Source organism: Elephantulus edwardii, unplaced genomic scaffold (assembly GCF_000299155.1).
Source record: "Elephantulus edwardii isolate Elephantulus edwardi_28Jun2011 unplaced genomic scaffold, EleEdw1.0 scaffold00172, whole genome shotgun sequence".
Taxonomy (NCBI): Eukaryota; Metazoa; Chordata; class Mammalia; order Macroscelidea; family Macroscelididae; genus Elephantulus; species Elephantulus edwardii.
In genome coordinates, this window is record NW_006399922.1 from 5,695,117 (window position 1) to 5,721,143 (window position 26,027).

General features: G+C 37.9%; 1 protein-coding gene across 2 annotated transcripts in view; it reads left to right on the forward strand.

The window, feature by feature from the left end:
* XRN2 (5'-3' exoribonuclease 2) overlaps positions 1–26,027 on the forward strand; it is a 91,152-nt gene that overhangs the window by 43,350 nt on the left and 21,775 nt on the right. For both annotated transcript variants that reach the window (XM_006895653.1, XM_006895654.1), the window contains 10 exons: positions 1,412–1,519; positions 2,565–2,654; positions 3,279–3,351; positions 9,341–9,424; positions 10,347–10,444; positions 10,523–10,602; positions 11,713–11,769; positions 22,056–22,124; positions 22,215–22,346; positions 25,219–25,346. In XM_006895653.1, coding sequence (XP_006895715.1) covers positions 1,412–1,519; positions 2,565–2,654; positions 3,279–3,351; positions 9,341–9,424; positions 10,347–10,444; positions 10,523–10,602; positions 11,713–11,769; positions 22,056–22,124; positions 22,215–22,346; positions 25,219–25,346 — 919 coding nt within the window. The remainder of the gene's footprint in view (positions 1–1,411; positions 1,520–2,564; positions 2,655–3,278; positions 3,352–9,340; positions 9,425–10,346; positions 10,445–10,522; positions 10,603–11,712; positions 11,770–22,055; positions 22,125–22,214; positions 22,347–25,218; positions 25,347–26,027) is intronic.

Below are 26,027 nucleotides of genomic sequence, written 5' to 3' on the forward strand. Positions count from 1 at the left end.
TTAATATCTAGTATAGTGCTCTGAGAGCAAAACACGTTGTTTGCTGTGACCTGGGAGTAGATGAAGTTTTTAAATGGAAAATAATGTAATAAAATAATACATATTAGGTATAGTCTATTGGAAAGTTACTTCTAGTCTCAATATTTTAGTTCATAGCACAACCAAAACACGATTAAAGACTTCTTTTTTTAAAAAAAAAAAAAAAAAATTTTTTTGTTTATGTACCATCAAATTGGATCTGACTGGTACAGGTGTAGATCACTCCTCCTCCTCCAGCAGAGCATCTGGTGGATTCAAACCATGTATGTACCTCTGAGATTGCAATGCAGCTGCTTGCCACTAGGCCACCAGAGCTCCCTACTATTAAAGACTTCTAAGAGTCTAACTTGTTCTTGTTTTCTTTTGGTGACATTACTCCAATATTTTTAAAGAGAAAGTTGTTATGTGAAAATATAATAGGAAGTTGTAAAAGAAACTTTGTGACGGTTTTACTCTCAACCACTGTGTCAGTGATACTTGTCATTGTCTGCATGCTCACCAAGTGTCAGCTGTAGCTGCTCTTGTTTTATTTGATTGTGGCAGCTCTAGAATTGAGAAGAAAGGCTACCTGATATATTTTAATGATTAAAAGTCTTTACCTAGTAACAGTTGACATTTCAAAATCATGAGCTGTTGGTTTTCCTCCGTCTGGAAGAAAAGGATAGGGAAGAAAAGCAAAGATTTATAGAAATTATCAGTCAAAAAAACTTAATGGACCACACATACTTCGGCCTCCACCATCCTGAGATCAGAAGAACTAGATGGTGCCCAGTTACCACTACTAATCACTATAAAAGTGAACCAGTAGAAGGTCCTGGATGGAATGTGCAAAAAAAATGCAAAACAACTGTTAGAGCCCTAAAAAATACACTTATTAGTCCAATAAAGAATGATGAGAACTTCTGGTACCATAGAGAGTCTTTAGTCTTTGAATCTGGGGAATAAATCTGAGCCCCATCAGGGAGGCACTCTCTTCTCAGGATAATCAACAACAGATGATCAAGAGGTAGAATCCGTGAAAGTTGTAATTATAGGAAGGAGAGGTTTCATTGTTGACATCATAATGAATGTCAAAAGCAAAAAATGTATCTGATAGTTGGATGGAAATCATTTTGCTCTGTAAACTTCCCAGTGAATTTTCACAAGAAATATTAGTTACTAATTCTTGCTTTACAATATTTTTTAAATGAAAGAGCTGATAGTATGAAGTAAGAAGTTTAGAGTTAATCAAAACCTATAAGGTCTTGTGAAATACATTCTTTAATTCATGTGTTTTATAAATGTTATAGGTTAATAGTCTGATTTCTCTTTTTTCCAATGTGCCTATCATTATCACTGTTTTTATTATTGTCACTATTTTCAATTATTCTAGGGCTGTGCTTCCTGGAAGTGGTATTACCCATTTCATTACGCACCATTTGCTTCAGACTTTGAGGGTATTGCTGGCATGCCTTCTGATTTTGAGAAAGGCACAAAACCGGTAAGCTTGATAATTTGTTTGCAACTCATAGTGACCCTATGTACAACAGCCCTAAACTCTGTTTTGTCCTGTGCCAGTCACACTGTCTCTGACACTCCCATCCCGATTACCCCAGTCACTGAATCAGCCACCTCATAGAGGGCCGTCCCCTCCTGCGCTGTCCCTCCACCCTACCAAGCATGATGTCCTTCTCCAAGGACTGGTCTCTCCTTACAACATGTCCAAAGTATGTTAGATGGAGCCTCAGAATCCTTGCCTCCAAGGAGCAGCCTGGTTTGACCCTTTCCAGGATGAATCTGTTTTCCTAGCAGCCCATGGTACTCTAAATACTCTTCTCCAGCACCACAGCTCAAAGGCATCAATTCTCCTTCTATCCTCCTTGGTCATTGTCCAACTCTCTAATGCATAACAAGTAATCGCAAAGACCATGGCCTGTATCAGATGCACCTTAGTCTCCAGAGAGACACCATTGCTCTTCAGTATTTTGGAGAGGTCCCTAACAACAGACTTTCCCATGGCAATGCGCCTTTTAATTTCCTGGCTACTGCTGCCGAGAGTGTTGACTGTGGAGCCAAGCAAATTAAAGCTGTGAACAATCTCAGTCTCTTCACCATCCAACCTGATGCTGCCAGTTGGTTCAGTGGTGAGAATCTTTGTCTTCTAGACATTGAGCCTCAATCCATATTGATGGCTGCAGGCCTTGACCCTCTGCAGCAAGTGCTTCAGGTCCTCCTCAGTTTTAGCAAGCAGGGTTGTGTCATCTGCATAACGTAAATTATTGATAGATCTTCCACCAATCTTGACCCCACATTTTCCCAGCTTCCCGGATAATCTGTTCTGCATAGAAATTGAAAAGGTATGGCGATAGGACGCATCCCTGGCCTACGCCCTTCCCATTTTTGAACCATGCAGTGTTCCCTTGCTCTGTTCTGACAACTGCCTCCTGGTCCAAGTATAGATCACATTAGAACAATCAAGTTAGCAACGTAATATTAATTGAATTTTAGCTTGGATAAAAATTGTGTGTCTTTTATTTTCCTTATAGTTTAAACCACTGGAACAACTTATGGGGGTTTTTCCAGCTGCAAGTGGTAATTTTCTCCCTCCATCATGGCGGAAGCTCATGAGTGACCCTGTGAGTATCTCAGTGTTTTGGTGATAAGGATTTTGTCATAGATTTCACTAGCACTTGTCATGGCTTCATTTGTATTTCTTAAAGTAATGAAGTACAGAAACAATGTGTTTGAGTTCTATATATTTTCATTATATCCTCCTTTTTCCCCCCTTGCTTTTTTTGTCAGTCATTATTCTACCAAATAAATAACATTGATTTGTATTGGATTTTGTTCTCAGCCTACGTGTTAAGTCTTTATTTTTATTTCTCCCAGCCACCAGTTGTGGCTACCAGAGCACAGAAGACTGGCTTATGTGAACTCACCTCTGAATCTTGTTTGTACCAATTAGGAGTGGAGAATTAGGAAAGTAGGAATTTTTAGTCAAGAAACTCTTCACTGCATATCTTCAGCCTAAAGTAGTTGTTAGTTCTGATTCTTCTATAATAATAATGCCTTTTCATTTAAAATAAGACTGTGACTTTTATTTAATTAGAGCTATGATTAATGACTTCATTTAAGCATTAAAAAAGAATTTACCTTATTTTCCTCATCAAGTCTGATGAGAATGTTATGAACAAAATTATAGCACATTCTTAATAAGAGTTTTTATTTTATTAAATTCTTTACTTTTCTTCCTGCCATAGGATTCTAGTATAATTGATTTCTACCCTGAAGATTTTGCTATTGATTTGAATGGGAAGAAATATGCATGGCAAGGTAAAAATTTTCATTTATTACTTTTTGTTTTAAAATAATTTTGTAATTTTACCAAGCCTATTTGCATGATTTATGGAATGAGAGAATCATCAGCAAATATATTTACATATAATGTATAGCCAAACATAATTATTAACATATTTATGTAAATATATTTGCTGATCTAGGCTTGCGTTCTGAAGATATTTCAATGGAGGATATTCTGATAAAAAGGAAAGGAATTGTAAACTAATTGGTGTGAGAGACCAATAAGAACAGTATTTTATTTTTCCTTTGTATACTTAATTTACATTGAACAGTGTGAGAAGGAGGCTATATTAAAGGGGAACAACTGAATATGTAGGAAAGTGCTTGATTAACTTCCATTGAGGAAAGTTTCCTCAGATACGGAGTTCCTATCTTTTGTCTTATGCAATGATACTGTATGGCCGGTGCAAAACAAAGGGTTGTAGTGGGTAATTAAAGAAGGAAGGTGGGTAACTCCATATGAGAGAAAGGACAGTATTTTTGAGGCTATATTTAGAGGCTAGGTTAACACAGAATAGATAATTTTAACAATTATTTGACTAGAGAATAAGTAATGTGCACTTTACAGATTCTGGCGCACTCGATTTATAGCTTTTGTTTGCTAAGAGACATGGGAAATTGAGTAAAGAAGAAGAATTGCTCTTAGTAATGGGATCCTATGGTTAGATTTTTCTTTTCTTCCTATACTGAGTTTACAGAGTTAAGCAACATTTTTTTATCTTCATTAAGTTTGTCTATCAGAATGGTACTGTATATTCTAGTAAACTGCCATTAATTAGAAGAAAAGAATTGTACTTTTATTTAGTTTAAAATCTTGCTGCCATTAGATTAATTGTGACTTAGCAATTCTGTAGGACAGAGTAGAACTGCCCCTTCAGGTTTCCAAGGCTTTAATCTTTATGGAAGCAGACCTCAGCATATTTCTTCTACTTAGTGTCTGGTGAGTTTAGATTGTCAACTTTTTGGTAAGCAGTCAATAAACACATAGGACCTGAGCTTGAGGAGACTTTTTTGTCTTGTGGACTGCTGTGGTAGACTGCTCACTGAAAAGTCAGTTCAACTCTACCAGCGACTCCAAACCAGAAAGATTAGATTAACAGTCATTCCATTAACAGCCTTGGAGGGTTGCTGTGAGCCAGAAACAACTCCACGTAGCAGTGGGGGGTGTTTTTTTGGTTTGATATTTGCAGGTAATGAACAGAATTAAGTTTAAATTGGTCGGTGGCTTTTTTGGTTCGTTTTTTTTTTAAAAAAAAACAAACACAAAAACTTCATTACCATTTCTTAACCAGTACATCAGATTTCTTAAGTTTTTAAATCAGCTAGATAACACTGGTAATGTACATCTTGTCTCAGCAGGACTGGCAATCCCTATAAACCTGAATTAACACAAAGGAACTTGGCAGGCCATTATTGTTCTGTAATAGCACAAGTCATAAGACAAGAAATGAGAAGTGAGTGGTATGAATTGGAGTGGACAAAATAGGAAGGCAAAGGAAAGAGTACTCTCTCTGCTTACTCCATCATGTTGAGGTGGCATTGAGTATTATCTGAGCCAGATACTTCCTTCAGTGCACATTTTTTGACTGATACTGTTTTGTATTTAAGTATGCAAGTAATACTTTTCTCTTCTACTTTATTAGAAAGTAGATTTTCTGCCTAGTGAGCTGCTGTCAGTCCAGGCCATTCCTCTTCTCAGGTGTTGGCCTCTGCTCATCAGCATAGGTATTGCAGAGCCCAAACTTGGGGCCAGGTTGGTTGGAACTCAATTCTAGCTTGGTTGTGTGACCTTGGCTTTGTTCACTTCTCATTTTCTCCCTGTGTAAAATAAGAAGACTAATGATGTCTAACAAGTAAAGTTGAGACTGAGCAGTAAAGAGGATGATCCTCAATGAGATGGATTAACCCAGTATCTGTAGTAGTGAATTTGTACAGCAGTGACTTTGAGGATGGTGCTAGACGTGGCAGTTTTTCATTCTGTTGTACATAGGGTTGCTGAGTGTTGAGTTAGAAAGCCTCAACGAGCTAATGTTGGTAGAATTTTTAAAATTCAGAACATAAGTAATTTTGATTTCAAATCCTACTACACTGCCGTAGTGGTAAAGACAGCATGGTACTGGTACAATGACAGACACATAGATCAATGGAATCGAATTGAGAATCCAGAGATCAACGCATCTATCTATGGTCTACTGATATTTGACAAGGAGATGAAATCAGTGAAGTGGGGGAACGACAGCCTTTTTAACAGAACATAAGTAATTTATATTTCTAACATTTTAAGGGGTATTTTAAGTATAGTTTTACTAATGGGAAAATATAAAATCAGGCTGAAATTTAGTCAGAGTGGTGTATCCATTGAACAGAATTGGTTAAACAACAGTAGAGGAACAGGTAGGGTGCTGGGTTTTGTTGTTAGCCTCTGTCTCCTGCTGTGTCATGACAATACTATGTTCAGCATATTACTTGTATTTTTGGTTGTACATGTTGGTAGGAGAGTGAGGTTGAAATTTGAAACTTTGCATTAAAGGTGGTTCTTTTGGTGTGGGTTTTTTCCCCATTTTGGTAATGTTAGATATTTTCTCATAAAATCATAGGCAGAAGTTAGAGCCAGTCATATGACCTGGGGTCATCTTCTATCCACATAAATTGACATACTTGTATCAAATATATACTATATATAATACAGGGTTGCATGATGTCTATCACAGAATTTTACAGAACACATCATAGACTTAAGGAGTGTACTCTTTTGTTTGTAGTTGTTGCTGTTTTTATTTGCTGTCAAGTTGCTTGTGACTCATAGCGACTGTACAATAGCTCTAAACCCTGTCCTGTCTGAGCCAATTTCACTATCTCTGATATTCATTACCCCAGTTACTGTGCCAGTCCGTCCCCTTCCAAGCATAATGTTCTTCTCCACAGACTGGTTCCTCCTAGCTACATGCCCAAAATATGTCAAGACGAACCCTAAAATCCTTACTTCACAGGAGCAACTTGGTTTTACTCTCTCTAGGACAGACCTGTTTTTCCTGGCAGTCCATGGTATGTTCAGTATTCTTCTTTAGCACCACAATTCAAAGGAATCAGTTCTTCTTTTATCATCTTTAGTCATTGTCTGACTCTCTGATGCATAGCAAGTAATTGCAAAGACCATTGCCTGGATCAGTTTCACCTTAGTCTCCAGACTGACATTGTTACTCTTTAGCACTCTGGAGAGGTCCCTGATAGCAGATTTTCCTACTATAGTTTGTCTTTTGATTTCCCAACTGCTGGTGCCAGGAGTGTTGACTGTACAGCCAATCAAGCCATTGATTATACAAAATTCCATCATTCTATCTGTAACCTCTTTTTTATCACTAAGCTTATCTTTTCTGACTATTGGTCCTTCTTATTCCCAACTTTTTAATTCCAGTCACCAGTTATTATTATTCAGTCTTGGTTGCATGTTCAGTCTATTTCAGACTGCAGAAGTTGATAGGAATCTTCTGTTTTCTCCTCTTTGGCGCTAGGTGTTGCTGCATATATTTGAAAGATAGTGGCAGTAACAGATCTTCCTTGTATGTTTATGGATAGTTCATGTTACTCACCATTAAGAATGAATCTTTTTTTACTATAAATGAAACTTTATTTTTCCTCACTTTTTAATTCCCAACATAGGAGATCATATGATTATTTAATTCACAGTAGCCCATCACAGTCCATCCCAATTTGCTAGTTCCTAGTAGGTCAATATTTATGTGTTCCATTTCTTTTTCAATAATATCCAGTTTTTCTTTATTACTACGTACATTCCACGTTCCAAATACTAAATTCAGACCTTGAGGTGCAATACCTACAAATGCTATGGGCAAAATCTACAGTGATTAAGGAAGAGTCACTCTACCAGAAAGAATTGACTGACACAGAATCATATCAGAAGTAACATACAATCAAGAGCCAGTGGTAATAAAAGAAGGTTCAAGCTGCTGTGAAGAAATTGGAAAAAAATAAGGCCCCAGAAATTGATGGAATACAGTTGATAAAGTTCAACAAACAGATGCCCAGGATGCATTCACCAGGTTGTGCAAAAAAATCTGAAGGACAGTAACCTGGCCAGCTGACTGGAAAAGATCCATATTTAGTCCCATTCTCAGAAATGGTGATCAAAAGGAAATGTGAAAATTATTGAACAATATCACTAATATCACATGGCAAGCAAAATCTTGCTGAAGATTATCCAAAAACGAATGGAACAATATATTGAAAGATGACTGTTAGGAGTATGAGATGTGTTTAGAAGAGACCATGGCACTAGGGACATCATTGCCAGAGCCAGATGGATCTTGGCTGAGAGCAAAGAGTACCAGAAGAATGTCCATTTTGGGGGTTTTTCTTTTTTTCCATAATAAGACATTGACTGTATGGGTCACAACAAATTGCGGCTAACATTGAGAAGAATGGGAATCCCAGAACACTGTGCCCATGCAAAAGCTATACTTAGACCAGAAAGTGGTCATAGCAACAGAGCAAGGAAACAGTGCATGGTTCAAAATCAAGAAAGGAGTGCATCAGGGATGCATCTTTTCTCCATATCTTTTCAGTCTATTTGTGAAACAGGTCATTCAGGAGGCTGGACTTTGAGGAGGAATGTGGCATCAGAATTGGAAGAAGACTCATGAGCAACCTTGTTATACAGATGACTCAACCTTTCTTGCTAAAATTGAGGAGGACTTGAAGCATTTGCTGCAGAAGGTCAAGGACTGCAGCTGTCAAAATGGATTGCATCTTAACATCAAGAAAACAAGAGATCCTCACCAGTAGGCCAAGAAGCAGCATCATGATAGGTAGAGAAACTACTGAGGTTGTTATTGATCTCATCTTGGTCAGATCCTCAGTCAGCACCATTGGCACCAGCAGTTGTTGTTGTTATGTGCCATCGAGTCACTTATGACTCATAGCGACCCTATGTACAACATCCCTAAACTCTGTCCTGTGCCAGTCGTACTGTCTCCGACACACCCATCCCAATTAGCCCAGTCACTGAATCAATCCACCTCATAGGGGGCCTTCCCCTTCTGCGCTGTCCCTCCACCCTACCAAGCATGATGTCCCTCTTCAAGGACCTGTCCCTCCTTGCAACATGTCCAAAGTATGTTAGAGCTCCCTAAGTTAGATTGTTGGTGTTTTTGTTGAGTCCCATCAGGTCAGAATACTGACTTTTTTGGAGTTGTTTCCAAGTGGAATTTTGAAGACACTAAATCATATGGGAAGAGACTGCCTATCTTTCTCCCACACAGTAGCTGGTGGATTTCAACTGCATGCCTTTGGGTTGGCAACAAACACAACTCCTTACCACTTAGCCACCAGAGCTTCTTAGGGTTTGATTAAAGATACATAATTTTCATTACAAAATTTATGGTACATTCACATGATGGAATACTACACAGCACATAGAAGCAATGATTTTGCAAATCAGTACCTAACTTGTGAGGGACTGCAAAACATAATGCTGAGTGAACTAACAGTCCCATAAAAGGACAAAAACTGTATAAAACCATCCATTATTGTTAGAATGTGTATGAGGATCCAATGAGGAGGAGGGTGAGACCAGAGGGGTTGAGGGTGGGTTTGCTGGGTAGGTGGACGGGTGGGAAAAGGAAATGGAAAAGATGCGGTGTGAAAACAATGTATATGAACTTTGTAAGAAAACCAGTATAAAATAAAATTTTTTTTTAAAAAAGGGAATACATTATTTTCTATGAGCTGTATTAAGAATGGAAAATATATTAATTTTTTTCCTTCTCTCATCATGTGGGCAGTATTTATTTACATTTGCATTTTGGCTAAATGGATTCAATTCTAAAATGTCTTTTGGATTTGCAAGTGTTTTGTTAGTAATGTTTATTCACCTCAGTATCTTAGAATTAGGTAATTTTAAAGAATCAGGGTGGCTCCTATGTTGGGTTTTTTCTTCCCACAGGTGTTGCCCTGTTGCCATTTGTAGATGAGCGGAGGCTTCGAGCTGCTCTAGAAGAGGTATACCCAGATCTCACTCCAGAAGAAAGTAAGTGCGCAGTGTTAAATGCTTTTATATTCCATCTTGAGCAGCGTTTTTTTAAGTCTGATCAATACAGCTTTGATATTTATATATAAAATTTCATCAACCCCCCAGTTTGTTTGATCTCATGAGGAGAATGAACACGAATTATAGGCTTTATTTTTTTTTTAATAACAAAAGTTAATTTTGTGTCTTAATTTTCTGTACACTAAGTAGCCATTATGTAGTATAATATAGTACATTATATAGTAGCAACATGTTAGGAATGTCCTTTGAGTTTTTAAAGTTTTCTATGGAATAAAAATGTTTTTGTCTGTGTAAAAGAAATAGTTTATTTTTTTTTAAAGTAGTTTTGTGTATCAAGGTGGTATTTGTTTCCCCCTATCATTTTTCTCTCCTGAACCCCACTCACCTCATAACTTGTATGGTAAAGCTAAAGTATGCATTCTCAAGGGGCTGACTTGAAATGTTATTTTGCATTTTTAAAAAATACAGTTAATCCTAACAGTTAAATTTTGCAGATTATGACATTGCCAAAGTGGGCTCTATTGGAAAAATTTTATATTTATCTTTTAAGCTATTTAATAATGGTATAAAAACCAGTAGAAGGAATTTGGTTTGTCTGGAGAATCATGTTTTATCTCATAAAATAAGAAATTGAGTCCTGTGTAAATTACATTACAGTTTGTTACTGTTGTTTATTGCCAGCAAATCTGAACTGATTTATAGCAGATTCTCCCAAAGTGGGAGTTTTCAGAGGCTACAATGCATAGCAGAGGAGGAGACCCCCCCATAGAGGAATGTTATTTATTAAACTTTTAGATTATTTTAATAAAGTCGTTAAAATTTGGTTACACTTTTCTTGTTAAGAATTGATCATGTAGATAGAATTGTTTGACCTGTGGGTCTTATCTTACTTCTTCCCCAGCTAGGAGAAACAGCCTTGGTGGGGATGTTCTGTTTGTGGGAAAATGTCACCCACTCCATGACTTCATTTTAGACCTGTATCAGACAGGCTCCACAGAGGTATGATAATTTGTTTCATATGAACTGTTTTAAGAAAAGTGTGATGATTTGGTTATCACCAATGCATTTTTTCCCCAGCCAGTAGATGTACCACCTGAATTATGTCATGGAATTCAAGGAAAGTTTTCCTTGGATGAAGAAGCTATCCTTCCAGATCAGTAAGTGTTAATTTGTGTATCATTAAGGTCACAAGGAAAGTTTGGTTAGCATTTATTTCTTGTTGCTGAAGTATTATATTTCCTAATAGTAAAAATCCAATTTTTAAAAAAACCAACGACCTTCTTAACTACTCTTCAACATAGTAGCTGTGTTACCTTCTACAGGGAGCTCTGACGGTTTCTGAAACCCTTTCAGAGAATCAGTTAGGTTAAAACTTAGATAATACTGTAAGTAGTTTCTTACCTTCCCAGTAGAAATGATAATATAAGGGATATCATAAGTAAGGATTCATAGTATAACTAAGAGAAAAATGTTTGAGATCCTTCGTAACTGTTTGTTTTTTGTCTTCACTTGTTTCCCCTCTTTGTTTGCTTAGTAGATTTTAAGCGTGTAAAGAGTGTTTATATTTTCAGTGTTTCTAGATAGCATCAGATGGTTTTCCAAAGTGATTATACTGTTTAATAATCTCAGTGACTTTGTGAGATTTTTTTTTTTTAATTTTTTTTTTTTTTTTTAACATTTGGGAACTCTGGTGGTGTAGTAGTAAGGAATTGCGCTGCTAACACAAAGGCAAGCAGTTTGGATCCACCACGTATTCTATGGAAGAAAAACAAACAGTCTCCTTCTGTGTGATTTACTGTCAAAAAACCCTCTGGAAGGTCAGCTGTAGGTTGGTTCTCACTCAATGGTACACAACAAGAACAGTGACTTACTGTGGTCTCTGTTTACATTTTCACGAGTATTGGAAAGTCAAATGCTTTCTCATGTATGAATTAGTTGTTTAGCTTTGTTTTTAACTCAGTAGAAAACCTTCTCTGTTGGGTTGTCTTTTTGTTTTGTTTTGTTTTGTTTTGTTTTGTTTGTTTGTTTGTTTGTAGGGGGTTTTTATAAATTCTGATATAAGGTGTTGCCCATAGTTGTCTTCTGTTATGAGAAGTAAGGAAGATAGTACCTCTTTCAGAAAGTTGCAAATGTTTATATTGGCTTTGTTGGTGCATTTTATGTCTTTATATTCTGTAAAGCCTGCTAAACAAGCCATATTTTGCTCTGACTTATCTAAAAGGATTCTGAAAATTTGCAAATTAAGTATTTTTCTGGTTTCTCTGTAGAATAGTATGTTCTCCTGTTCCCCTGTTACGAGATCTGTCACAGAATACTGTCATCAGGTAAGTGATCCATAATTTATAACATTGGCCCAACATGCAGATAAGTGTTTTATAAAGAAGCAGATCAGGTTAAATTGAGAAGAAATTATACCAGTAAAGTTCAGCCATTGCTTTGATATTGGAGAGTTTTTGAGTTGCCTTCTGACTGCACATTTTATACATTGTTAAGGTTACTGACTTGATACATGCTTTTTTCCCCTTAAATGGTTTTTCATACAATGATTTGTTCACATTGTGTTTCATTCATATACATTATATTCCATACAATCCCTCATTTATTGTGTTTCATACACTTATTCATATGCACTGTATCACATATAATTAATTACCATTGATGTTTGTCTATTATATTAGCAATTTTCAAGTCCCGATTGAATCTTTCCCATTTCCTCCCTCTTCCCCCAGTCCACCCACTGATCTCTGTTTTCCTACTGATTTCCACCCTTGAGTTTTTCTGCCTCCATCATTTTTTTCTCCCTTCCAATTTTGGACATTTATATACATCTTAACTAGTTAATACTTCTGTTTTTAAAATAATCATCTTACATAGTATTTACCCTAATAAGACTATATTCACTCAGCATAATGCATTCTAGACTTTCCCATGTTGTATATTTTTTTAAATCATTGTTCCTTAGAGCTGCATAGTATTCCATCTTGTGAATGTACCACTGTTTCTTAATCCATTGGTTTTTTGGGCATTTGGGCTGTTTCAGTTTTCTTGCTATTTTGAATAACAGTGCTGTGAACATAGGTGTATGTATCTCTCTGTTCATGTCTCAGTTCTAAATTCCTTGGGGTATATTCCTAGCCGGCTCACCTTGTATTTCTATGTACAGCTTTTTTTTTTTTTATGTACAGCTTTTTAAGTAAACACCAAACTGCCTTCCAAAATGAGTGTATCAGTTTATATTCCTAACAGCAGTTCCAGTCTCCCCATATCCTCTCCAACGTTTACTGTTTGCTATCCAAATAAACTTTAATACTAGTACCTGGATGAGATGTGATCTCATTGTACTTTTAATTTTCATCTCTTATCGCCAGTGATTTTGAACATTTCTTCATATGCCTGTAGGCCATCTGAATGTCTTCTCTTCTAAAAAGTATTTTCATGTGTTTTGTCCATTTTGTTACAGCATTATCAGTCTTTTTCTTGTGGAAGCCCTGTGTTGTTGTTGTTGTTATGTGCTGTCGAGTTGCTTGCGACTCATAGTGATCCTATGTACAAAAGCCCTAAACTCTGCTCTGTCCTGTGCTAGTCACACTGTCTCTGACACTCCCCCCCGATTATCCCAGGCACTGAATCAATCCACCTCATAGAGGGCCTTCTCCTCCTGGGCTTTCCCTCCACCCTCCCAAGCATGATGTCATTCTCCAAGGACTGGTTCTCTCCTCACAACATGTCCAAATGTGTTAGAGCCTCAGAATCCTTGCCTCCAAGGAGCCACCTGGTTTAACCCTTTCCAGGATGGATCTGTTTGTTTTTCTAGCAGACCATGGTACTCTCAATACTCTTCTCCAGCACCACAGCTCAAAGGCATCAATTCTTCTTCTATCCCCATCATTGTCCAACTCTCTGATGCATAACAAGTGATTGCGAAGACCACGGCCTGTATCAGATGAACCTTATTCTCCAGAGAGACACCATTGCTCTTCAGTGCTTTGGAGAGGTCCCTAACAGCTGACTTTCCCATGGCAATGTGCCTTTTAATTTCCTGGCTACTGCTGCTGAGAGTGTTGACTGTGGAGCCAAGCAAACTAAAGCTGTGAACAATCTCAGTCTCTTCACCATCCATCCTGATGCTGCCAGTTGGCCCAGTGGTGAGAATCTTTGTCCTCTTGACATTGAGCCTCAATCCATATTGGAAGCTGCAGTCCTTGACACTCTGTAGCAGGTGCTTCAGGTCCTCCTCAGTTTCAGCAAGCAAGGTTGTGTCATCTCCATGAGGCAGATTGTTGATAAATCGTCCACCCATCTTGACCCCACATTTCTCCTCATAGAGCCCAGCCTCCTGGATAATCTTTCCTGCATACAGGTTGAAAAGGTATGGACACATCCTTGGTGTACACCCCTCTCAATTTTGAACCATGCTGTGTTTCCTTGCTCTGTTCTGACGACTGCCTCTTGGTCCAAGTATAGGTTTCACATTAGTACGATCAAGTGTTCTGGGATTCCCATTCTTCTCAATGTCAGCCACAGTTTGTTATGATCCACACAGTCAAACGCCTTTTCATAATCAATGAAACACAGACATTTCTCTGGGATTCTCTGCTTTCAGCTAAGATCCATCTAACATCACCTACAATATCCCTAATACCACAAACCCTTCTAAACCCAGCCTGGACTTCTAGCAGTTCTCTGCTGATGTGCTTGTTCCAGTCGTTTTTGGATTATCTTCAGTGGAATCTTGCTTGCATGTGAAATCAGTGATATTGTTCTGTGGTTTCCACACACTGTTGGGCCACCTTTCTTTGGGATGGGAACAAATATAGATCTCTTCCAGTCAGTTGGCCAAGTGGTGGTTCTCCAGATATCTTGGCACAACTTGGTGAGCATGTCCAGGGCAGCATCTGTTAGCTGAAATACGTCAATCGGTATACCATCTATTCCTGGAGCCTTATTTTTTACCATTTCCTTCAGAGCAGCTTGAACTTCTTTTATCACTATAGGCTCTTGCTCATATGTTGTTTCATGAAATTCTTCTGTGTCTACCAATTCCTTTAGATACAGTGATTCAGTATATTCTTTCCATCATCTTTAATACTTCCCGGATCATTTAACATTCTGCCGAAAGCATCCTTGATTATAGCAACTTGAGGTTTTAAGTTGTTCTTCAGTTCCTTGAGGTTAAGAAATGCTGAACGAGTTCCGCCCTTTTGATTTTCTGACTCCATGTCCTTGCACATTTCATTGTAATATTTTGCTTTGTCATCCTGTGGTGCCTTTTGAAATCTTCTATTCAACTCTTTAGTATCTTGAATTCTTCCTTGTGCTTTGGCTTCTCTGCGCTCCAGTGCAATTTTTAGAGTCTCTTCTTACATCCATTTTGGTCTTCGCTTCCTCTTCTGTCTTTGCAATGACCGTTTGCACTCTTCCTGGATGAAACTATCCTCCCGCAACTCATCTGGTCTTCGCTCATTAGTGTTTTCAAGGCCTCAAACCTGTTCCTGGGATGGTTCTGAAATTCAGGTGGGATAGACTCAAAGTCATATTTTGGTTGCCTTGGATTTGGTTTAATTTTCCTCAACTTCAGCTTGAACTTGCATATGAGTAGTTGGTGGTCTGTTCCACTATCAGCTCCTGGCCTAGTTTTCACAGCTGATATTGAGCTTCTCCAGCTGTTCTTTCCAAAGATGTAATCTGTCTGATTCCTGTGCATACCATCAGGTGAAATCCAAGTGTATCTTTGTTTTCTTGATGTTGAGCTTCAGTTCATATTGAAGGCTGCAGTTCTTGACCTTCTGTAGTCAATATTTCATTTCCTACTCAGATTCAGCTAACTTGGGTGTATCTTCTGCATAACGCAGGTTGTTAATGAGTTTTTCTCGTCTTGATGTCACATTCCTCCTCCTACAGGCCAGCCATCCAGATGATAGGTTGAAAAGGTACGAAGATAGGATGCATCCCTGGCATATACCTTGCCTGATTTTGAACCATGCAGTGCTTCCTGCTCTGTTCTGATGACTAACTCCTGGTCCAAGTATAGGTTTTGCATAAACACAATGGAGTGTTCTGGGATTCCCATTCTTCTCAGAGTCAGCCACATTTTGTGATCCACACAGTCAAATGCCTTTGCATAGTCAGTGAAACACAGATAGACATTCCTTTGGTATTCTCTAATACTGGCTATAAGATCCCTAATACTATGGCGTTTTCTGTACACAGCCTGTACATCTGGCAGATATTTTGTTCCATTTGTTTCTGGATAATTTTCAGCAGAATCTTGCTTACATGCGATAGTAATGAAATTGTTTAATAATTTTTATACTCTTATTGGGTCACATTTTTTTGAAATTTAAATACAGATCTGTTCCAGTCAGTTGGCCAGGTGGCTGTCCTCCATATTTTTTAGCACAACCTGGTGAGCATATCCAGGACAGCATTTGATTGTTGAAATTTGTCAGTTCATATGCTGTCAATTCCTGACCCCTCCTTGTTTTTTTGCCAATTCCTTCAGAACAATGTGAACTTCTCCTTCATCACCGTAGGCACTTCGTTGTATTTTGGTTCATAAAATTCTTCTGTGTCACTGGGAAAAATTATTTGGTAATGACATGTCAGATAAGGGACTTATATCTAGAATTTATAAAATACTTGAGCACCACAACAAGATAAAGGTAAATAATCCAATAGAAAAATTGGCACAGGATATGTACAGACTCTTCACCAAGGAAGACATTCAGATGGCCAACAAGCACGTGAAGAAATGTTCAAAATCCCTAGCTCTAAGAGAGATGCACATCAAGACAACTATGAGATATCATCTCATCCCAGTAAGACTAGCAAAATTTAACAAATGCTGTTGGCGGAAGTATAAAATGGTGCAACCGCTGTGAAAAGTGGTGTTTTGCTTTCTCAAAAAGTTGGATATGAGCACAAATAAATGTTCTGGAATGTCCATTGTTCTCAGTGTTATGCATGATTTATTACAATCCATGTAGCCTAATGCCTTTATATAGTCAATAAAACATGCATAAGCATCTTTCTGTTGCTTTTAGTCAAGATCTATCCAACAATAGATTGGTATCCTTTATCCTGTGGCCATTTCTAAATCCAGCTTGAATTCCTGGAAGTTTCTTCTGGGTACACTCCTTCTTCCAGCCATTTTAGAATTATTTCTTAGCAGAATTTTACTTGCATGTGATATCATTGATATTGTTCAGTAATTTCTGCATTCTGTTCTGTCACCTTTCTTTGGAATGGACACACATGGACCTAATTTAGCCAGGTAACTATCTTCCAGTTTGATATAAATGAATAATCGCCTCCATGACTGCCCTTGTTGGTTAAATCACTTTGGTTGGTTTTCTGTCCAATCCTGAGAGCTCTGTTTTATACCAGTGCAGCTTGGAAATATTCCTTAAATAACATTAGTTCTTGATCATGTACAGCTTCATGAAATGGTTGAATATTAACCAATTCTTTTCAGTTCAGTAACTCGTGTTCCTTCTATCTTGTTTTTGGTGCCTCCTGCCTTTTTCAGTATTTTGCCTATAGAATCCTTCAGTCTTAAAAGTTAAGGCTTCCATTTGTTTTCTTCCAGTTTTTCCATGTTAAAAATTGTTGACTATGTTCTTCACTTTTTGTTTTCTAAATTAAATTTTTTGAGCATTTAACATTTGAGCTTTACGTTGTCTTAAGCTACCCCATAATATCTTCTTTTTGGTTCTTTTTATAATCTGTCCCATTTCCTTTAGCTTCTCTGTATTCTGGAGCAAACTTGAGAATCTCTTCTGACATTCATTTTAGTTTTTTCTTTTTTTCTCTTTCTAATCTGATATTTCAAAGCTTTTCTATTTGCTTTCTTCATGTATTTCCTCAAAGTTGTCCCACAATTTGTCTGGTTATTAGTCAACATTCAGAACATCAGATCTTCTCTTGAATTGGTCCCTTAAGTTTGCATGGGTTATACTGAAGACTTCATTTTAACTCTTGAATGCTTCTTTTCATTTTCTTCAGTGTTAATTTAACTTCACTCTGAGCAGTGATTATTCTACAATCAGCTCCTGGCTGTTCTGCCTGGCAGTATTGCACTTCTCACTTGCCTATTTTTCACATTTGTAAGCAATTTCATTCCTGTATATTTTCTTTCAAGCCTGGAAGCAGGAGTGGCATCCACTTCCGAAATGGCTTGCTTCCGGAAACTCTTTGTACAAACAGTGCTCAGGCCTTTCGTTCATAGGGTCGCTATGAGTCGTCTACGACTCACCGGCACCTAACAGCAACAAAATAATCCCTTTGGCAAAATCCATGTGTATTGTTGCTATTTATATTGCTGGGGGGAGGGAGAAGGGCAGATCTCTAGTTTTGTAAAACAATTCTGTCATCAAGGTCACTATTTCTAAATCTGAATCTTACTTGTTTTCAACATTTTTGCATTCTAAATGCCAATAATTATGATGACATGGTTGTTAATTTCAAAAGTTGGTTGTTATTGTTATATGCATCAAGTTGCTTGCACCTCATAGCAACCCTGTATATAATATCTCTGAACTCTGCTCTATCTTGAGCCAGCCTCATTTTCTCTAACGCTCCTGCCCCACTCTAGTCACTACCCTATTACTCCAGTCACTGAGTCAATCTATTTCATCTAGGGTCTTCTCTCTAGCTTCTACCCTTCCAAGCATAATATCCTTCTCCGAGAACTAGTCCCTCCTTGCAACATGTCCAGAGTATGTCACATGAAGCTTCAGAATCCATGCCTCAAAGGAACAGCCTGGTTTATCCTCTCTAAAATGAGCATGTTTGTTCTTCCAGCAGTCCATGGTATATTCACTACTCCAGCACCACAACTCAAAGGCATCGATTTTTTTCTATCATCCTCACTCATTGTCCAGCTCTCTGATAGTAAGTAATTGTGAAGAGCATGGCCTGTATTTGGTGCACCTTGATCTCTAGATTGACATTGCTTTTCAGTACTCTAGAGAGGTCCCAGACAGCAGATTTTCCCAGTGTAATTCGTCTTTTGGTTTCCTGGCTGCTGATACCAAGCGTGTTGATTGTGGAGCCAAGCAAACTGAAGCTGTTAAGAATCTCAGTCTCTTCACCATCTATCATGATGCTGCCAATTGGCCCAGTGGTGAGAATCTTTGTTGAGCTTCAGTTCATATTGAAGGCTGCAGTCATTGACCTTCTGCAGCAGATGCCTCTGGTCGTCCTCGGTTTCAGCAAGCAAGGCTGTGTCATCTATCTGTATAATGCTGGTTATTGATGGGTCCTTCTCCATTCCTGATGCCACATTCCTCCTCATAGAGCTCAGCTTTCCAGATGATCTGTTCTGCATATAGATTGAAAAGGTATGGAGAGAGGATGCATTCCTAGCATATACCTTTCAATGTATGTCCTGATTTTGAATCATGCAGTGTTTCCTTACTCTGTTCTCATAAATGCCTCCTGGTCCAAGTATAGGTTTCACATAAGTATAATTAAGTGTTCTGGGATTCTCATTCTTTGCAGAGTTAGCCAGTCTCTTATGATCCACATAATCCCTATGCATAGTCATTGAAACACAGATACACATTCCTCTGGTACTCTCTGCTTTCCACTAAGATCCATCTAACATTGGCTGTAGTTCCATGACCTCTTCTAAACCCAGCCTACACATCTGGCAGTTTTTTGTTGCTGTTCTGTTCCAGTCATTTTTGAATAATTTTCAGCAGAATCTTGCTTATATATGATATTAGTGATACTGTTCGGTAATTTCTAGCAAAAGTTGGTAGAACTCCGATTTTTTTTTCTTTCTTCTCTGGCTTTAGTGATTAGCATATAATTTGAATAGCTCTATTAATAAGTCTTCCTTATATATGCTGCTGACCTTCTAGCAAATTTTCAGACATAATTAATCGTATAGGAGGAGATTACCCATCCTTTTCTTGGGGAGAAGCTGGTATATTTGAACCATGTGCCTTTATATTTTCAGTGCATCTCATTAGCATTAGGCCAACAGATCTGTGTAAAAATATCTCACTCTGGCAATTTCAGGATAAATCTTGAATGGCAATTTCAGAATACAATCTTCTTGATAGTGAGTACAGTGTTATTCCTCCCAAATTTGTCATTCTGACATATTAGACTACCTAAGTGTGTGAGCCAATACCAGTAGTTTGTTTTACTTTACTGATGCCTAGGATATTAGTCTTTATGTCTTCTATTTAATTTTTGATGACTTCTAGTTTTCCTGACTTAAGTTAAATGCCTATGGCATGTGAAAGCCAGACAAAGAGTAAGAAATACCAAAGAAAAATTGATAACCTGTGAATTATCATATTGGCAGAGTGCTGTATATTCTATGAACTATCAAAAGAACTTTGATTACATGGTCAAAGAGAATGAAAATTACTGAACGACGTCATTAATATCATGTTGTTATTGTTGTTGTTATGTGCCGTCGAGTCGCCTGTGACTCATAGCGACCCTATGTACAACAGCCCTAAACTCCGCTCTGTCCTGTGCCAGTCGCACTGTCTCTGACACTCCCATCCCAATTATCCCAGTCACTGAATCAATACACCTCATAGAGGGCCTTCCTCTCCTGCGCCGTCCCTCCACCCTCCCCAAGCATGATGTCCCTCTCCAAGGACCGGTCTCTCCTCACTACATGTCCGAAGTAAGTTAGACGGAGCCTCAGAATCCTTGCCTCCAAGGAGCCACCCGGTTTAACCCTCTCCAGGACAAATCTATTTGTTTTCCTAGCAGTCCATGGTATTCTCAGTACTCTTCTCCAGCACCACAGCTCAAAGGCATCAGTTCTCCTTCTATCCTCCTTGGTCATTGTCCAACTCTCTGATGCATAACAGGTGATTGCAAAGACCATGGCCTGTATCAGACGCACCTTAGTCTCCAGAGAGACACCACTGCTCTTCAGCACTTTGGAGAGGTCCCTAACAGCAGACTTTCCCATGGCAATGCGCCTTTTAATTTCCTGGCTGCTGGTGCCAAGACAGTTGACTATGGAGCCAAGCAAACTAAAGCTGTGTACAATCTCAATCTCTTCACCATCCATCCTGATGCTGCCAATTGGTCCAGTGGTGAAGATGAGCCTCAATCCATATTGCAGGCTGCAGTCCTTGACACTCTGCAGCAGGTGCTTCAGGTCCTCCTCAGTTTCAGCAAGCAGGGTTGTGGCATCCGCATAACGCAGATTGTTGATAAATCGTCCACCAATCCTGACCCCACATTTCTCCTCATATGCAAGAAAATTATGTTGACACTCTTACAAAACCAGCTAGAACAGTTCGTAGACAGAGAACTGCCTGAAGTTCAAGATGAACTTAAAAGAGGCCATGGAGCAGTCATTGGTGACAGATGATTTCTGACTTAAAGTGAAGAATACGAAAAGAAATCTTTTGCTTTATTGACTATGCAGAGGCAGATCTTTTGCTTTATTGACTATGCAGATCCACTGTGTGGATCATAACGAAGTCTTTCTATTGAGAACAGTGGAGATCCTAGAACTTCACTGTGCTTACGTGAAACCTAGATCAAGAGGCTGTTGTGTGAACAGAGCAAAGGAACACTACTTCGTTTAACATTAAGAAAGGTCTGCATCAAGATTGTATTCTCTCCATACCTATTCAGTCTGTATGCTGAGCAAATTATTCAAGACACTGAACTCTCTGAAGAAGAATGTGGCATCAGGATCAGTGAAAGTTTGATCAGTAACTTGTGTTAGGCAGAATACACAACCTTGCTTGGTGAAAGTGAGGAGGACTTTTAAGTGCTTACTGCAGAAGAACAAAGAATGCAGTCATCATTATGGATTGCATCTCCATGTCAAGAAAACAAAACAAAACAAAAAGCATACTTAGTACTAGCAGTCAGGAGATCAGGGAAAGTCTGCAGTCAAGGACCTCTCCAAATGAGTGAGAAGCAGTTTGAGGACTTGTGTTAACACCTAATTCAAGCTATGGTCTTTTCAATTGCTTTCTGTGCCTCTAAGAGGTGGACAAGAAATAAGGATGACAAACGAATCATTTATTTGGTTTACCACCCTTCTCAAAGATCAGTGTGTGAGAACTATGTGTGAGGTTATCTCTAGTTTCCCAATTCTGTATCATTAGCTTATATGTCTTTTTTTTTAAGCTATTTTTATTACTACGTGATGGTGATGGTATTAGGTGTTGTCAAGTTGGTTCTCACTCATAAGCACTGTGTCTGTAAATAACATATACAGAACACTACCATGTTCTGCACTATCACACATTGCCCTGTTCGGCACCATCCTCCCAATCTCCACTAGGCTCAAGACCATTTGTTCTTCTGTGTCGGATCTGTCTCATTGTGAGTCGCCCTCTTAACACTTTGCCCCGCATGGTATCTTTTTTCAAGGATTGACCCCTCCTCACAACATACCTAAAATATGTGAAATAAAGTTTTACTATCTTTGCCTGTAAGGACCATGCTGCTTACCCTTCCTCCAAAACAGATTTATTTGTTGTCTGTCCACAGTCAACTAATAATCTTTGTGGTTTTTTTTCTTTAAGTATGCAAAGTACTTTATCTGATAGTTAAGCTGGGCTACTGAGAGTGAATAAAATCATTGTATTATTTTTTTGTTCTCTTTCAGTATTAATTTTAAAGATCCACAGTTTGCTGAAGATTACGTTTTTAAAGCTGTAATGCTTCCAGGAGCAAGGTAACAACCACACAGTTATATAAGCTATCTAGATTTATTTTCTATCAAGTAAGTTTATTGTATATCCTAAATATATTTTTAAATTATCAGAAAACCTGCCCCGGTACTGAAACCGGGTGACTGGGAAAAATCCAGCAATGGACGACAGTGGAAGCCACAGTTGGGCTTTAATCGTGACCGGCGACCTGTCCACTTGGACCAAGCAGCTTTTAGGACTTTGGGGTAAGTTATGAATTTCTGTCCTTTGATAATTATTCTTTTCCTAGCAGTGAATATTTATAATGCATTTTTAAAAAATTTACATTAATACAAAATTTATACACATTGTTTTTCATTTATAAGCATTGTGTTTCATACAGTCATTCTTTATATTGTGTTTTATTAATCACCATTGATCTATTTTCACTATTACCTTGTCTTTTCAGGTCACCATTGGGTCTTTCCTAATTCCTTCACCCCCTCCCTCTACCCACCAAATTCTGTGACCCCATAATTTCTTCTCCACCTTCAGACGGCCCCCTTCTTTTCTTCCTCCCCTTCCCCATTGGACTTTTACACATGTCTTATTTGTCCTCATTTGAATTTTACAATACCATATTTTATACCTTATTTATTCTTATGAGACTGAGTTAGTTCACTTCATATAATGCTCTCCAGCCTCTACAGTGATAGTTTTCGAAATCATTGCTCCTGAGTACTGCATAATATGTCATTGTGTGAATGAACCAAAATTTCTCAATCCATTTGTTTATTGATAGACATTTGCTGTCGTGAATAATGCTGCTGTGAACATTGGTGTAAAAATCTCCATTTGTGTTTTGGTTCTGTTTTCTTCAGAGTGTATTCCTAGCAGTGGAATAGCTGAGTAACAGGGAATTTCTGTGTTCAGCTTTTTGAAGAAATGCCAGACTGCCTTCCAGAGTAGTTGGACCATTTTACAGTCCCACCCACAGTCTATGAGAGTTCCCACCTCTCCGCATCCTCTTCACCATTTATTGCTTGCTGTCCCGTTTGCCACTGCTGCTGGAGTGAGATGGTATCTCACTGTGGTTTTGATTTGCATTTTACTGATTTGCCAGTGATTTGGAGCGTTTTGTCCTGTATCTGTTGGCCATCTGAATATCTTCCTCTTTGAAAGATCTTTTCTATATCATTTGCCCATTTTGTAATTTTATTATCATTCTTTTTCTTGTGGAGGCCCTAAAGTATTCTGTAAATTTTCATTATGAGATCCCTATCTGAGATGGCATTGCCAAATGTTTGTTCCCACTCAGTTCCTTTTCTTTTCGCTCTGTTGGAAAACATTTTTGATGGACACAGGGGCGTAATCTTTAAAAGGTTTTAGTCCATCTATGTTATAGTCTTTAGGTTGTTCTTTCTGGTTGTACCGGCCAACTTGGCTTCTAAGTTTGGTCCTATTTTGTCTCATAAAATCTTTATGCTGTGGGGTTTTACTTTTAGGTCTCTGATCCACCTTGAGTTGATTTTTGTGTATAGTGTGAGATGTGGATCCTGCTTCAGTGTTCTGCAGGTAGAAACCCAGTTTCACTAGCACCATTTGTTGAAGGAGTTGTCGTTTGATTTCCTTGTTGAATACCAATTGATCATAGGTGGTGGTGGTGGTGGTGGTTGTTATGTGCCATCGAGTTGCCTATGACTCATAGCGATCCTATATACAATAGCTCTGAAGCCTGCCCTGCCCTGTCCTGAGCCAGTCTCACTGACTCCAACACACCTACCCGCATTGTCCCAGTTACTGTATCAATCCAGATGTGTCTTGAAAAAAAGTACAACTAGCATGTTAGAGGCAAGGATGGTGAAGCTTCATCTCATGTACTTTGGACATGTTGCTAGGAGAGGCTATTCCTTAGAAAGGGACATTATACTTGGAGAGGTGGAAGGTCAGCAGAGGAAGAGGAGACCCTCAGTGAGATGGATTGACATAGTGACTGCAGCAGTGGCCTCAGCTGTGTCAAAGGTGATGACAATGACATAGGATATTACAGGGTTCAAATCTGTTCATAGGGTCAGTGTGAGTAGTACTTGACAGCACATAACAACATTGATTGTTTAGGGTGTTCTGATGGCTTAGTGGTAAGGAATTGAATTGCTAACATAAAGATTCTTGGTTCGAGTCCACCAGCTGCTCCTTTGAAATTTACTGCCTCAGAAAACTTGCTGTAGGGTCAGCTGTGAATCATTTCTGACTTGACAGTATTCAGCAATGACATTGGTTATTTATATATTCTTTAATTTTCTGATTTTTATCCTTTGCCTGTATTAGCTGTTGAATTGTCTTTTTCCTAGTATTAGGAGAAATGACTTGGGAACATTACAAGGTAAAACTAAGATTTAAAGGAAGTAACAGAGTGTAAGAAATAATAGTGTAATATTCCTAAATTAGTAATTATAATTCATAAAAACATATTTCTATTTTGTAGTAAAACCTTAAGTTCCAGCAGGTGATATGAGCAGATCGCCATCAGCATATAGTTTATAAATAAGTATTAAGAGAGACAGTATTATTTAGTGGTTATAAGTACAGGCTTTGGAACTTTAATATCTGGATTTAGATGTCTGTTGTACTGTGTGACTTTATGTTTAAAATTGGGATGAAATTGTTATAAGACTGAGTGTAGGGTAGTGCCTAAACTCTGTATAAATGTTACCTGATATTACTTGTATATGTAGAAAATAATCATTCTCTTCAATAATACAGGAAATGTAAATATAAGTAGTCTTAATATCTTTTGATTTTCAACAAAGAATTCCGAAAATATTATTAAACATTGATTTAAATTTTACTACTTAAAAATAGTTCCAGGTTATTTTTTGCATAATGTAATTTGTAAATGTTGATGTGGTTATCAATTAAGAATCTGATGGATGAGGGTATGCCTTTTTTTTTTTTTCTCTCTCTTTTTTTTTGTTTTTTCTTTTTTTGGGGGGTATGCCTTTAAATTCTTGTAGCTTTATGTTTGTTTACTCTAAGAGTAAAGACTACTAGATTTAATTTGTGTCAGTTGTGATGTGATGGATATATCTATAAGTAATTTTTTTTCTTTTCTGTGGTGTGATGGGAATCTTGTTATAGCCATGTTATGCCAAGAGGCTCAGGAGCTGGCGTTTATAGCAATGCTGCACCATCATCTGCAACCTATCAGGGGAACTTGTACAGGCCACTGTTGAGAGGACATGCCCAAATTCCAAAACTTATGTCAAGTAAGTTTTCACTAGTAGACTGTCATATATACTGAATATGGGGAAAACTAGGAATTGACAAGACTGCTTTCTTTTTCTCATGTTTGAATTTTCCATTTTTGACATGGTACAATCTTACTAACTTTCTGTCGCTCATATTAGTAGAAAATACTTGCATTTTTTTCTGATTTTTACCTGGTACAGGTTCTGCCTTTTTTCTGGTTTTACTGTATTAGAGCAGAGTTTGATTTCTAACCACCATTACTAAAAAGGTGTATTGCATCAGTGACACACAAAGTAAGGTTAAAAAAATTCTTTAGAAGAATTGTAAGAGAATATTTTAAATTATTTTTATCTTGTCTGTAGTTAATTGAATTAGATTAAGTGAGCTTCTTCCTTATCTTCATATATAAAATCAGTTTTCTGTGTTGGTTATGTACCAAAAGATATATGTGGAATTGGTTTAAATCAATTGCAGTAGATAGAGACTTATATTGGAAAACATAGCAGTTTGGCTTTCTTAATCCAAACTGTCTAACAGCAATTCTAAGAAGACTAGTCATTGCTTTGAGGTTCTGAGGTGGTCTGAAGTTTTCCATGATCCCCTCCTAACTTGTTTTTTTTTAAAGTTTAGCAATATTAACTATTAAAATAATAGCAAAATATTTGGATTGGAGCAAAAATGGTTGAATATTTGCACCA